Raw genomic sequence first — 13,667 nt, 5'->3', positions numbered from 1 at the left:
TGACTGTGCTACCCTGCTCTTACTATCCTTGTACAAAACATTCAGTTAAAAAAACCTGAAGTTACTAGTTTCCCTTAATAATTAGCTAATTGAGGAGGTAGTGTTTACTTACCCTCTCTGGAGTATGTCAAACAAAAAAATTACTACTGAAGCTGGTTATCTCTCATTAGCATCTGGGACAAAGCTGCTGCTTGCTCCTTTATCCTCTGTCTGCAGAAGAACTGCTAGAGAACAAGGCACACGAAAAGTTACTGCTATCAGTGGATCTGGAGTTCCTGCTTTTGCTACTGCATTTGTATTAACACTCATTCTGGTATACACTGCAAACTTAGACTCTTCCCTATCTCTGCTATAGCCAAACTGAAAATTATTGGATCTCATCTCAGCACAGCTTTCACCTGAATTAGCAACTGCATGTAGACTGTGTTCATCGAACTACTGAAACTAGATACTTTCCAGACCTTGCATACAATCAGAACAATACAGTACAGGACAGAGTTTGTACCGATACCATTATTTGAGATAGGAGCTGTCTTCACTGGAGTCTTCCAACTGCAGTATACATTTTTATAAACAGAGATGCTGTAATAGCAGCAGGTTAGAAAAGCACAGTAGAATTTTGGATTGCAGATGTTCTGTGGAAGGCCTTGTCTAGAAACAGTATTTGGATTTCCAGCTCCTCAAACAGGAAGCTTTTAATAATTTTCCACTTAGTTGAGTTACCAATATCAGAAACCCACTCTAGTTTCATAGCATATGAAATACCTTCCAAACCTCACATGACACCTGACCCTATATGAACTGTGACAAAGCTTTTTGTTTAAGCTGAAGTCTTAACCTAACCCTGGTACCTCAAGTTCCCTCCATCCCCTCCATCAAATACTTCTCCCCATAATGAAACTTGGTTTAAAAAAAGTCTAAAGTTAGCCTTAGGAACAAGAAGAGAGTCAGACTCTCAGAAACCATACAACCCAGCACTCGTATGTAGACAAGCGTTGCTTACATTTTAGGACAAAACCAAGTTACATTTAATGAAAGCACAGTGTAACATTTAAATCCCCTTAGTAGAGGTAGAAAGCCAGTGTTTTAATCTGACCCATTCATATGTGAAATACTGATACCAGATACTGATTTATTGCTGTTAGTGACAACTAAATTTGAGAGCTTATAATGTCAGCAAGGTAGCATGATTACAGTTGCTATCTCCAATATTCATAGAGTAAAACATGTCCACAGCTGTAGTAAGACAATAGCAGATTCTACCAAGAATCTACCACTTCTTGTAAACATCGTATTTGTGCAGATTTATTTTTTTTTTCATACTTTAATTTCTAAAAGTCATGAAAGGCAAGGTTAGTAGCAGAAAACACATCCAGTTTCACATTCGGCAATATGAGAACCCTGCCCTTCAAGAACAACCAAAAACCTAGCAGCACATTTGCAAACAGTATTACAAGGTTTTCTGAATTACCCACCCTTCAAAATCTCTTCCCCCCGAAACCAAACAACAACAACAACAAAAATCTGACACGAAAAATAAAGTGCAGTACCCAGAAAAATAAGTGTCAAGAAAAAATAGCCATGTTTGTTTCTTTGGGGGGAGGAGAAAAAAAAAAGAGTACTTGGCCTCAGCCTTAAGAGTACTACACTGTATCCATCATTTTGGATTCTTCTTCATCTCTTTGCATCACAGAGTTTGCACTGCAGACATCTGTGTTCATGGAACCTTGTCGATCCCCTGTGTTCTGCAACAGATGAAAAATTGACAGCTTAACTCTCTAACTGTATATATGGAAGAATAGAGACAGAGAGAGAAACAGAGATTTTTAGCTTAAGTTGGACTCTGTGTTGTCCATGTTAAGATGAGACAAATTTACAGTAGTAAGGAAATAAGCTCTAAAAAATTCATCAACCAATATTATCTCCCTGTGTCAAGAATTCTTTAAATTTGCTGGCATAGCTTGTATTTGGTCTCAGTGTTTCTAGCACTTGACTGCACACTTACTTGAAATTAAGCTGTTGGGTCTTACTTGAGAGGTACTTTAATCAAATTATTTCAAATAAGTAGTTTTAATTGTGACTCCTTCCCTAATACCTAATTTTTTACAATCTTTAATTTGCTTCTTCATTCCAGAATGTGTCCATCACTAGTACTGTAAAAAAAGACTTAAGTACACTCAGTTTCCTTTTATTACAACAGGAGACTTTCCTTAGTCTTGACTTACCTGAATGATCCCATGAATAGGATCAGTCATTTTACACTGAAACCTCATTTCACTGCTTGTGCTAAATGCTGTGAATACAATTCTAGCATCTGATCGTTTTATGATGCAGTGTTTATTTTAAGCACAAAAATGTAAGGGCACTGAACTAATGTGCTTTTGACCTTATGCTGATGCTTTCTGAATTCCAGCAAGAAAGCCTATATATGCCTTGCATATTGATAATACTGTACATTATATCCTGAGCACTAGCAGTTCTTGAAATAATCCTCTTTATATTTCAGAGAGGTATGGCTTATCAAGGCAGGACCTAATCCTACTTTAGTTAAATTATTTTCTAGAAATAATAAGCCTACCTGTGAAAAAGATATCAGCTCTCCCACAAGACCAGGATTGACACTGAGATCACGTAGTAACATAGTTTGAAAGCCATGTGATTGTGACCAGATTCTCACTCTCGTCTTGAATGCCTCAAGTTCATTTTTAAAAGCCTCAAAATAACCTTCCCCAGTCTGCAAAGAGAAAAATGAAATATTTGCACTTCAGCCAGATTTACTTTTGAATTGTAAGCATACACAGTGCTGAAAAAAACCCATGCAGTAATCCATGTTATACCCTTTGGGGAATAACAAGAATAATGTTAGTCAATTTAAAATGAAATTTCAGGTAGCTTTCTTTTTAAGACAATCTGTAGTATTTATATGTAGAAGCAAACTGATTTATCTAAGGACATGTAAAAATAAATCTAGTTTTAGCCTTTCCAACTCAGAAGCCAGTACCCTTAGAAAAACAGGTGCTTGTTGTAACACTGGTCAAAAGCAAAGCACAAGCTGACTTGCACTTTAACTGAACTCCTTTAGGCAATATTGAGGTCCATCAGTCTTGAATAACTGAATACACTCTACAGCAAACCACAGTTGCAGTCTTCCCACATTTCTCCTGCGTAGCTCTGGATTGCTCCATTTCAGTAACGAGAAAGGGACACTACTTTGGGCCGCACTGTGAACTGCAGATGAAATGGAAAGTTGTGATAATATGTACGTACACTGTGAAAACACAGGTGTAATTGGCCAAAATCAGTCCTTAAACTGGTCTGTTTGCTGTTGTTACTTAGTTACTACTTGTGTATAACACCCCTGTTGTCCCCCTGCTGTATCTTGCTTTTCCTCTGGGATAAGCAAAATCCCTAAAACTTTCATTTTCAGAATTGGAATTACACCAAAATATTCTGTCTAGAAAAGAACTGCTAACAAAACACTGCCATAAGCCTAAGTCAGTCAATAAAATATTTAGCCTCTTATGGTTAGGAAGAAACCTCTAGAACACTGGTCCCTTGTACAGCATCAAGTGTTTCTCCCATCATTACCCAAATTGACTTACTTTGGCTTTTTGGAAAAAGAGACGAAAACAGCCTCTTGGATCCATATTGCAGCTTCTGGCAATTTCTATAATAAACTGCATTACAACTGCCTGGTGTGCTACTTGCTCCATCAGAGCTCTTTTCTGAAAAAAAGTTCAAGTTATGATTTAAAGATACTGCCTGTGATTATATTTCTAAAATTCAGCATAATTTCCTTTTGTTCTAGTTCCTAAGCAGATGAGAACTCATGCTTACAGAAGCAAGGGGACTGATAATTAGCTATAACTACACATGTAAGTGACGATGCACTATGTTTTTCTTCACATAAAGTAGAGAGAGGGTGGGAAGAACAGTTAAACAGCTAATCAAGTTGGTCAGCTTCTCTATAGTGCAAGTGGGAAACTGTATGCTTTCAAACAATTTAAACATCTTCTTCATACCTGTTCAGCTTCTAGATGAAAACACCACAACATGAGATATCTAGATGTTTCTTCACATACAAGATATGGGTGATCAGACAAAAATCTTTGACTATCATCCCATCTGCTCAGCATACCTAGTAAGAAAAACATGGTTAAGATATTCTAAATGGTTAAATGATTAATGCAGCAAGGAAGTTACTTGCATTGATACCCCAGCATATACTAATACCTTTGCAATTTACTAACCTCAGAATGATAGCACACAACTAAATTTGGGGTTTTATTTATACATCTAACCAATACTGAAAGAGCATTACCAGAAAGTATAATCAGACTTTGAAGATATTAAAAGTAGATTTTAACAGTCACAATTTTTAATGCATCTCTAGCATCATTGATAAGTTATTTTAAATCAATTCTATATATAGGTACCTATTAGTTACATCAAATAGTTTAAAAAGTTTATGGATAGAGATTTACATTCAGTGATTCTGATAAACAAATCCTCTAAATGTAGATAAATAAGAATGCAAAGAAAAGAATGTGTAATCTGTAAAAAATTATTCCAACACAATTTGCTAGGTTTTTAGGGAATTTGAATTTAATTACAGGAACAGCTTGATCTCAAAAAGCAAAGCCATATCAGTATTGGAAGGTTAACTAGAAGATTGAATTGTCATAGCATGAAGCTATCTTCATGTAAAGAGTTTAAAAATCAGAACTCAATTCTCAGACCACTTCTTAAAATTGTCCTTCATGTATCACTGACAATCAAGTCATTACTGGCAACAGGTACCAGATGTACAGCTTTAGCCATCTATCAGCATATAATTATAACTGGGCTAAAGATAATTCAGTGGTAATGACCTAAGATAATCTTAATTCTAGCAAACAAATGCCTAAAGAGAAAGCAATGGCTAATATTTCTTTTGGCTGTTTTCAAGAGAGCTATTCCATGCAAGTTCTTTATTGCTTAGAAGCCAGAGCAGGATCCAGAAACAGAACTCATACAATACAGCTAGCAAAGTCCACACTGCTCCTTGGCAGCAGCTAGCACAGAACAGGAGAGTTGAAAGAACATCAGTGTACTGTCCCTTTTTGCAATGGATTTACATATTTTGAATTAAAATAACAACGTGGCTTTGAATTTAGCAGGTAAGAAAAAAATTGATGATCTGTAATAAGGTTGCTTCTGTAACAGCTTAATCTGAATTTAGACAAAGTAATTTTGCCCAACTGTTAGCCAGGAAGCCTGCAAGAAAGCATCTTTTTTTCTGCTGAACTGCACAGCAGGGGAGATGTCTTCCGATTTCACTGTCATTACACTTAGCAGTTAAAGTATTTGAAAGAACCTGTGCCTGTCACTGCAATTTGCATATTCTGACAGTGTTGTGCCTCAGCTCAGTACTTGCAAGGCTTGCTAAGGCTAACAGGGCTAGAAACCCTTTCTTTAGAACAGTTTAAGATCCTTAGAAGCCAAATAGCTTAGTAAAAACAAGCTTGTACGAAGAATTTGATTTTGCCAACTCAGTCCTGTTGATTGTTCTGGTATTCCAAATATGGCTGTACTATACCATAGTCTGAAATCAGCCAGTAACTAAGAATGGAAAGCACTTCAGAGAACCATCAAAATTTCAGATTACTTTACAAGATCAGCTTTGTGCTTAATTGGGTTCAACAATTATGACAGAGCTAAAGTGACACCTAGTGGATAATTAAATATAATTTTAAGAAACACAATTCCATGCACACATACTCTCACCTGGTGTTTACAGACATTTCCCTTTAATCAGTCATTACCCTTGTAGCTTAATAGCCACCAGAAAAGAAACATTTATTAAAATGAGACAGCTATGGACAATCCCATGCACTTTTATACACACAATTTACACTGTCATGAATGTCCCTGCCTTTCCCCCTGAGCTGCAAAAAAAGTTGCTAGAACTTTAGTTTGCAAGGCTTAAGCTCATTTGCATATTAATTCTTAATTTTTTTTTTTAATTTAAGTTCTTATTGGTCATAGGAACTAAGAAGCTTCTATAGTTTACACCTTATTTCACTTTGAAATTATTATCTGTCCTGATAAAATAAAGCTGAACAGTCTGTTAACCAGGTCTTTCATTTGTTAACATTCATTCTGTACAATAAGCACCGAAACTACACAAATTCTGTAGAAGTTTGAACTGCAAAATGATGGAAAAAGCACACTCACCAAAGTGTCTAATCTTTTGTTCATGTTTTTGCATAAGTGGTTCAGACTCATCTTCATCTTCTCTTTCTTTTCTTTTTTGATTAATAAGACTCTGAGGAAGAGAAAAATTGTACTATCACAGAAACTCCAGGCATACATTTTGTGACATATAGCAGTATTATATTTTAATGTTACTATTTAAAGGGCTATGCTCTAATTTTAGTGTCACACCATATACTTGAGAAGGTTTTCTTTAAAAAAGTGCATTACCTCATAATAGTTTCAAAGTCTCATTATAGTCTACTGACCAAAGAACTCTGAGAAACTTCTGTCCTCATGTAGGAACTTACTGATCTGTCAGCAATGAGAATTATGTACATTGCAGCCTGGATGCAGCTAAATCAGTAAAATCAGGAGATGTGCTAGCTGTTCAAATTAAATTGTAAAGTGAAAGCTGAGATCCTACTATAAAAAAAAGTTTGTGCTAAATAATATGTATTACAGTAGTCATTACTAGAGGCAAACTAACAATTCTACATTTTAAGACTTTGGCACTCAGTAGAGAAGCACACTTTTCATGTGAAGAAACTATTGTTCAGCGCCATTTGGCAACACTTGCACTACACAGAATCACAGAGTGGTTTGGGTTGGAAGGGACATTTAAAGATCATTTAGTTCCAACCCTCCCTGCTGTGTGCAGAGCCATCTTTCACTACATCAGGTTGTTCAAAGCCCCATCCTACCTGACATTGTACACTTCCAGGGATGGGGCATCCATAACTTCTCTGGGCAACCTGTTCCAGGGTTTCACCACCCTCATCATAAAAAATTTCTTCCTTATATCCAATCTAAACCTACCCTCTTTCAGTTTAAAACCATTGCCCCTTGTCCTATCGCTACAGTCTGTAATGAAAAAAAAGGCCTCTATCTTTCTTACAAGCCCCCTTTAAGTATTTAAAGGCCACAATAAGGCCTCACCAGCACCTTCTCTTCTCCAGGCTGAACAACGTCAGCTCTCTCAGCCTTTCTTCATAGGAGAGGTGTTTCATCCCTCCGACTGTTTTCATGGCCCTCCCTCTGGACCTGCTCCAACAAGTCCATGTCTTTCTTGTACTGGGGACCCCAGAGCTCGATGCAGTACTCCAGGTAGGGTCTCACAAGAGTGGAGTAGAGGGGGAGAATCACCTCCCTTGACCTGCTGGCCATGCTGCCTTTTACGCAACCCAGGATACAACTGGCTTTCTGTGCTGCAAGTGCACATTGCTGGCTCATATCAAATACTCAGATGACCCATGCAAGTTTTGACCTGCACTTCTGGTAGAGAAACATCATCCAGATTTGTAGTACGAGTGCAGCTTGCTCCCTTTCCTGAGGCAAAGACAGATGCCACCTCCCCCACTGCCCCAGCCCATTTAAGATATACTGTGGTTTTGTGCTGTACGGCACACAGAAGACACTCAAGACAAGTGGAATGTAAAAAAAGAGACTAACATTTGTTTTCACGCAACTGACGTGGGTCATACCTTATTAAATACCTCCTTACTAACAGGAGGTGTGTTCCATAGATTCAGTCTTTCCCTCTGCTTTAGTGCTTCTTCTTTTCTTCTCCACTCTTCCTCTCTCTGTCTCAGCTCTGCAGCTTCAGTCTTTGCTCTAGCAGATTCCTGATCGCGGGATTCTGAATTATGCAGTGCTAAGCTACCTAGTTTTTGCTGGGCTTCTGCTAGGTTCCATGTGTATTCCACAGAGTGCTTCACAAACTCCCTTTCTTTTTGGCAGGCTAATTCAATCTCTTGGTTGTATGTCTGTGAGGAAAATCAGACATGCTATTTATGGAGGGAAAATTGTCAGTTTAGTTTGTATTGGAGCAGACAGGCCTAAATCTCAAATATAATGCACCTGGAAGGCACCTTAGATATGCAGCATTATATTCACAGGAGTGATGAAACATGGTATTGTATTGCTAGATGTTTTTTAGAAAGAGATTTCTAATTCAAGCTATCTTAAGTGCATTTACAAAGTCATGGATCATGTACTGCTATCAGTAATTGTCTCCAGACTGTAAAAATACTTTTGACACAGCTGAGACCCCTCTGGCTATCTTTGGGCTGCAATGCTACCGACAGCCAAGTGTGAGAATACTCTGAATACATACTTCTGAGAGGAAAGTATCAGTTTTGTGATGTCAGATCACAACAGTAAAGGAACTGCTGCTGCCTGCATTCCAGTATGGATTAGTACCTAACAGATGGCCAACATCTTCCCTTGAACTGGCAGTAAAAGTGGAATTTAAGTTACGAAGTGGCTGAGGCCCAGCACAAGCATATGCTCCTTTTGGTCAAATCTATTGAGGAGGTCACCACTCATAGCTGGGAGAGAGAATGACCTCTTAAGCAACAGTGCTTGTATTGCTTCCAGGTGTGTGCTGGGTATTCACACTCAGTAACTTAAGAAATTATCCTCTAAATTATATGCCTGCTTTCCCACCAGGAGTGGGGAAAAAAAACCATTCATATGCATTAGTTCCTCAGCCTTCCAGTGCCCTATTATTAAATTTGTGGTGCTGATAAGTTGCTAAAGATTATCTGAAGGAAACTTTAAAGCGGGTACATCAAAGTTCTTGTGCCAACTTTGTCTGGGAATCGCAGCTTCTTGTTTTTCTTTTTTTTAATAGCAAGATAAAAATTTCTCTGTTGGGAAACTGATGTAACAGCAGCTTATTGGAAGAACACGCAGAATTCCTGACGAGGTACTTGCAAAACGCCGACTTGCCCTAGCCAGCAGAAGAACACACCGCTTAGGTATCCGCTTTTTAGACATTAAGGATGCTAGGATAACTTCAACCCAGCTCCCTCCGCATCGCTCCTAAACGCGGAACTGTTACCCACGGGCAGTGGCAGGCGTCACACACCCACCCACCCGCCCCACCACCCCGCGGCGGCAGCGCATCTGCCCCTGCGGGCGCACTCGGGCCCGGCGGAGCGGCCCCGGAGGGGAGCGAACTCTCCCGCACACCCCCGCCCCGACACGCACCGGGCTCCGCGGCGACCCCCGTCCTTCCGCGGCCCCCTCCCCGCAGCGGGCTGGGGCTGCGGCCGCGGGGCAGCCCCGGCGCCCGCGGCACCGAGCCGCTCCGCGCCGGCCGGGGCAGGGGGGAGCTGCGCCACCGGAGGCGGGAAGAGGCGCGAGGTGGGGGGGGGGGGGGGGGGGGAAGGGGGGGCGCGGATGTACCTGCGCTTCCAGCGGACGCTGACGGGAGTCGGGAGCCTGCCTCCGCTCCTCGTCGTCCTCCTCCTGCGACGGAGGGCCGCCGTCCCGCGACCGCGGGAGCCACAGCGCCATCCCCACCTCCCAGCCCTGCCGGTCGCCGTTCCCCGCCGCCTACTGCGCTTGCACACCTCGACGGAAGTGAGGCGGCCTACCACTTCCGCAACCTAAGAGCTCCGCCGCGCTCCCGCCCCCCGGCGTCATGGGGCGGGGCCTGCGCCAGCCGCGCCAGGCGGGGGCGGGCCGGGCCGGGCCGGGGGGGGCCTGCCCTTGCCCCTGCCCCTGCCCCTGCCCCTGCCCCCGCCGGTGCCGCGGCCCCCGCCGCCCGCCGCGGCGGGGAGGCGCAGCAGCCCCCCCCCCGCCCCCCCGCAAGGCCCGGCCGCCGGTAGCGCGCGGTGGCCAGCGGTTGTGGCGCCGCGGCGCTCCCGGCTGTCCCTGCTCGGAGTACCGTGTGTCGGGCCTCTTCCGTGCCGGCGGAGGGCCGGCCACCTCCCTCGAGGCTGCCGCAGGACGCTGACAAATTATACGTGTATACATATACATATATATAAATATATATTAAAAAAAAAAATAGATGTGTTTCGAAAGAAAGAAAAAGGCGGCGCGTCCGCGGGTGCGTGCGCGGGGGCCGGCGCGCGCCCGGCGCTGCCAGGCGCCGCCGTGAGGGGCGCCGCCGGGCGCGCGGCCAGCGAGAGCGCCGCCGCCCGAGGGGGCGGGGCCGGGCCGGGCCGGGCCGCCGCCGCGATCGCCGTGGCAACGCGGGCCGGGCCGGGTCAGGCCGGGCCAGGTCAGGCCAGGCCGGGCCGGGTCAGGCCGGGCCGGGTCAGGCCGGGCCGGGTCGCCATCCCGTCCCGGCCCCGAGTCCCGGGTGCCGCGGAAGGTTGTCGTCGAGCTGCAGGTCCGCAGAGCAGGGTGTCCGGGGAGGGAGGGAGTAGCGGCGGGTCGCCCCAGACAGCCGGTGCGGGGGGAGGTAGACTCTCCTCACCGCCGTTATTCCGGGACCCAGAGGTGCCTCACCATACGACACGGCGACACATACACGAACAGATGCGCACTCGCATACCGTACGTGTGCGCACGTCCGTATACACGTGTACTGTGAATACTTGTGTGTGTCCAGCTGTGACCGCGCCTTCAGTTCTAAGAGCTCCTGGGGAGCTGTCTGGTTTTTGACGGCTTGGTTCCCATCTGGGAATGGAAGTTCATGTAAAATGAGGCCATACCTTTGCAGTCAGAATACCCCTGTGAAGATTAAAACGTGCCCTTGGTGTAGCCATAGTGTTTCATCTGTGGAGTTACGTAGCTCTTCCTCCGAACAGGAGGCACTGGCTGGTTCTTTGGGGCTGCAGGTATAAAGTCTCCTAGAAAGAGTATGCAAGGAAAAAGTTAGATTAAATGCAGGGTTTTTCTTGCTGTGTGACATTTATTTAATGAAGGGGATTACTGCTGTTGTGCAAATGGATGGTAGTAATATGTTGCTCATAGCAGGTCTCCTCATCAGATGTAAGAAAAAAACCAAAATGGTGGTTTTCACTTGTTCGTTTCCTTGTAAGTATCAAATATTTCTCTTGTGTGCAATGCTAAGGTCTGTGAAATGAGTCCCTGTTACACGAGGTGATAAAAAAGAAAAGACCAAAATATGAAATGCATGAGCTCCCTACTATAGATCTTAATCTGGCACCCTTTTGAGATTATCAGTAATAAAGCCAAGGGCCTACTAAGTCCCTTCTGAGATAGAGTCCTGTAGACTTGGACTAATGCATGTGTATAAGACTGGATTAAGGAGTCTCGTGGGAGTGGTTTGGTTTTTTTTCTTTCCTAAGGTTACATGTCCCAGTGTGTTTCTGCCTAAGAGAAACATGATATTTTTCTCAGTGAGTGCAACTTGGGTCAACAGAAAGAGGCAGAATGCCTTTCTCCTGTTTTCCCTCCCTTGTTTCATGAGAAGATGTGCTTTGAAAAGGTGACTTTCACTTGTTAGATGCCTTGGGCTATAAAGTCTAATGTCTCAAGCCTTGTACAAGCTGTAATTCATGTATAGTCTTATTTTTGTTTACAACTGATAGCTTATTCTTGTTTCACAAGTATTTCAAGATAATAAGATAAAGTATTAGACCTGTTCCTGGAATGGAATCGATTTTAACGTTCCTTTAAAATTTCATGGGCTGGAGCTTTGAGAGCAGTGGTTATGAGAGGTCATCTCCTCACATGGACAGTTCTTACCTAATCTCAGTAATGGCAACAGTGTATATGAGGGCAGTTGAATTTACTCTGTTTCAGAATAATTCTATTTATTCTGGTTGTTCTGGAAGCAGTATGATACCTCGATTCTAATATGGCTATCATCTATTCAGGACTTTTGTCATTACAGCAGACATGTATAAATGAAGATCCAAATAAATGATAGACAAACGGCTTTGCTGTCATTTTACATGCCACACGGTTGTGGTTTAGGAGCCGTCCTGGCTCTGTCCTCTCCCAACTTCTTGTGCCCCTCTGGTCTTCTTGCTGCCTGGCATGAGAAGCTGAAAAATGCTTGACTTAGTATAAACACTACTCAGCAACAACTGAAAACATCAGTGTGTTGCCAACATTATTCTTATACTATATCCAAATCATAACACTATGCCAGCTACTAGAAAGAAAATTAACTCTATCCCCGCCGAAACCAGGACACACACTAACACCAGGAACTGGTGAGAACAGGAGTCTTCAGTGTGTTTTTCCTGTACTCTACTGTATGCTTGTTGGTTATGATTCTGGTGAATGGTACTTTGTGTTTGAAAATTGTTTTTTAAAAAAATGGTCTAAGACAGAATGGCTATGTCTATTGACAAGCAAAACCATACTGAAGCCATTGCAAAATAGGAATAGACGAAATTTAGAGAAACAGTATCTTTCTTATCTATTTCTTTCAGACTTTCCTCCATTCTACCTGTCTGTTTCTCTAAAATTCTTTGCATCTGGCTCACAAGAGGCCTTTCCTTGAGGGACATGATTACTTTCCCTTTGTGGTTATTGTTGACACAAGTGAAAAGCTATGTAGTTAATATGTCTGAAAGCTGTAAGGTATAATTTTCATTAAGGCCTTTACCCTGTCTCAAGGTGAACACAGCTCTGAACACACAACTCTTCAATCTCTCTGCAGTAAAAGCCCATAGCCATGTTCTGACCAGAAGTGGGTAACGGGGTAGTTTCTCGTACATTTACCTAGTCATAAGAGGAGCATCAAAGTAATTATCGTGAAGTAGGTGTTGTTAGATAAGTTCATCTTTTGTCTTACCTCACAGTAATGTGTTTTTGTGCCTGTGACCTTCGTAAATAGGTGTTAACTAGCACAAAGCAACACATTTTCTTAGGGAAAAAATGACTTTGCACTAGCACAAAGCAACGTATTTTCTTAGGGAAAAAATTACTTTGCACAGCCCTCTCAAAAAAAAACTGTTGCCAAAATATTGTCTGAAAACACTGATATCATTTGAAGAAGGGTGTTGGCACATTCGAAAGAAACAAAAAAAGCAGCAAATATGGATAAAATAAGTGGGATGCAGCTGAGGGCAGTTTCTTTAGATAGATAGAATGTCTGGCCTGAATGCCCAAATAAAATCAGTGGTAAACATCCCATTTACTTCAAGGGAGTCAGAATTTCACTCCAAGGCATGAGAAGAGTATCTCTGAATAAGACATAATGCGTTGTAGTAAAATAGACAAGACCTAAATACAGGCAAAGGCATTTGTTTCTTAAAAGACATTTCGTAGATGATATCTTAATTAATTTTATTTTTATAAGATATTCAGGCAATCTTTATATAATACATAGAAACATACAGGAAAACTTCCTTACACCTTCTCATTTGTCTGTAATCCCTGTGGAAGATTACCTGTGCTTTAAGGTGCTTGCAGTTGGGGCTTTTGATTTTTTCTTTTGGGGTGTGTCTCATAGGATTGGCCAAGAATTCAAGTGTTTTCCAAACATAAGTTTCTTAATTGTACTTGTGGTTCTGCTGGTTTACAGTTCATAGAATTGCATTTATGGTACTGTAAGCATGACAATTTTTCCTACAAAGTAGAGACTGTTCTGATGTTGATGCAGACATGAATGAATATGCAATTTCAGCTTTAAAGTATTTTTTCCAAAATATCGCACAACTTTAGAAATGTGGATGACATCTTAAAGTACACAAACATACAGTATTAGTTAAGTTT

At 42.1% G+C, this 13,667-nt stretch overlaps 1 protein-coding gene across 2 annotated transcripts; it reads right to left on the bottom strand.

Moving 5' to 3' along the window:
• Positions 1-1,281: 1,281 nt before the first annotated feature.
• CDC37L1 (cell division cycle 37 like 1, HSP90 cochaperone) lies at positions 1,282-9,757 on the bottom strand. 2 transcript variants are annotated; one of them, XM_075021322.1, is made up of 7 exons: positions 9,427-9,753; positions 7,719-8,000; positions 6,217-6,307; positions 4,023-4,138; positions 3,603-3,725; positions 2,579-2,734; positions 1,282-1,745 (listed from the first exon to the last, which is right to left on the bottom strand). In XM_075021322.1, the coding sequence occupies exons 1-7, from the start codon at positions 9,535-9,537 to the stop codon at positions 1,644-1,646; spliced, it is 981 nt and encodes a 326-aa protein (XP_074877423.1). In that variant the 5' UTR covers positions 9,538-9,753; the 3' UTR covers positions 1,282-1,643. The 2 variants fall into 2 exon arrangements, with proteins under 2 accessions (XP_074877423.1, XP_074877424.1); XM_075021323.1 differs by lacking the exon at positions 3,603-3,725 and having other exon boundaries at positions 9,427-9,757.
• Between the last annotated feature and the right edge of the window lie 3,910 nt (positions 9,758-13,667).

This window comes from Buteo buteo, chromosome Z, assembly GCF_964188355.1.
Source record: "Buteo buteo chromosome Z, bButBut1.hap1.1, whole genome shotgun sequence".
NCBI classification, from domain to species: domain Eukaryota; kingdom Metazoa; phylum Chordata; class Aves; order Accipitriformes; family Accipitridae; genus Buteo; species Buteo buteo.
The sequence above is the reverse complement of the archived record's forward strand: the minus strand, read 5'-3'. Positions and strand labels throughout refer to the sequence as shown.

What these genes read in the sequence shown, in the direction of transcription:
- CDC37L1 (XM_075021322.1), bottom strand. Translation starts at nt 9,537, where the DNA reads ATGGCGCTGTGGCTCCCGCGGTCGCGGGACGGCGGCCCTCCGTCGCAG. An exon ending in TTCATCTAGAAGCTGAACAG is followed by an intron (nt 3,726 to 4,022) that starts GTATGAAGAAGA and finishes ACTTTTTTTCAG; the next exon opens with AAAAGAGCTCTGATGGAGCA. An exon ending in TCTTTTTCCAAAAAGCCAAA is followed by an intron (nt 2,735 to 3,602) that starts GTAAGTCAATTT and finishes TTCTCTTTGCAG; the next exon opens with ACTGGGGAAGGTTATTTTGA.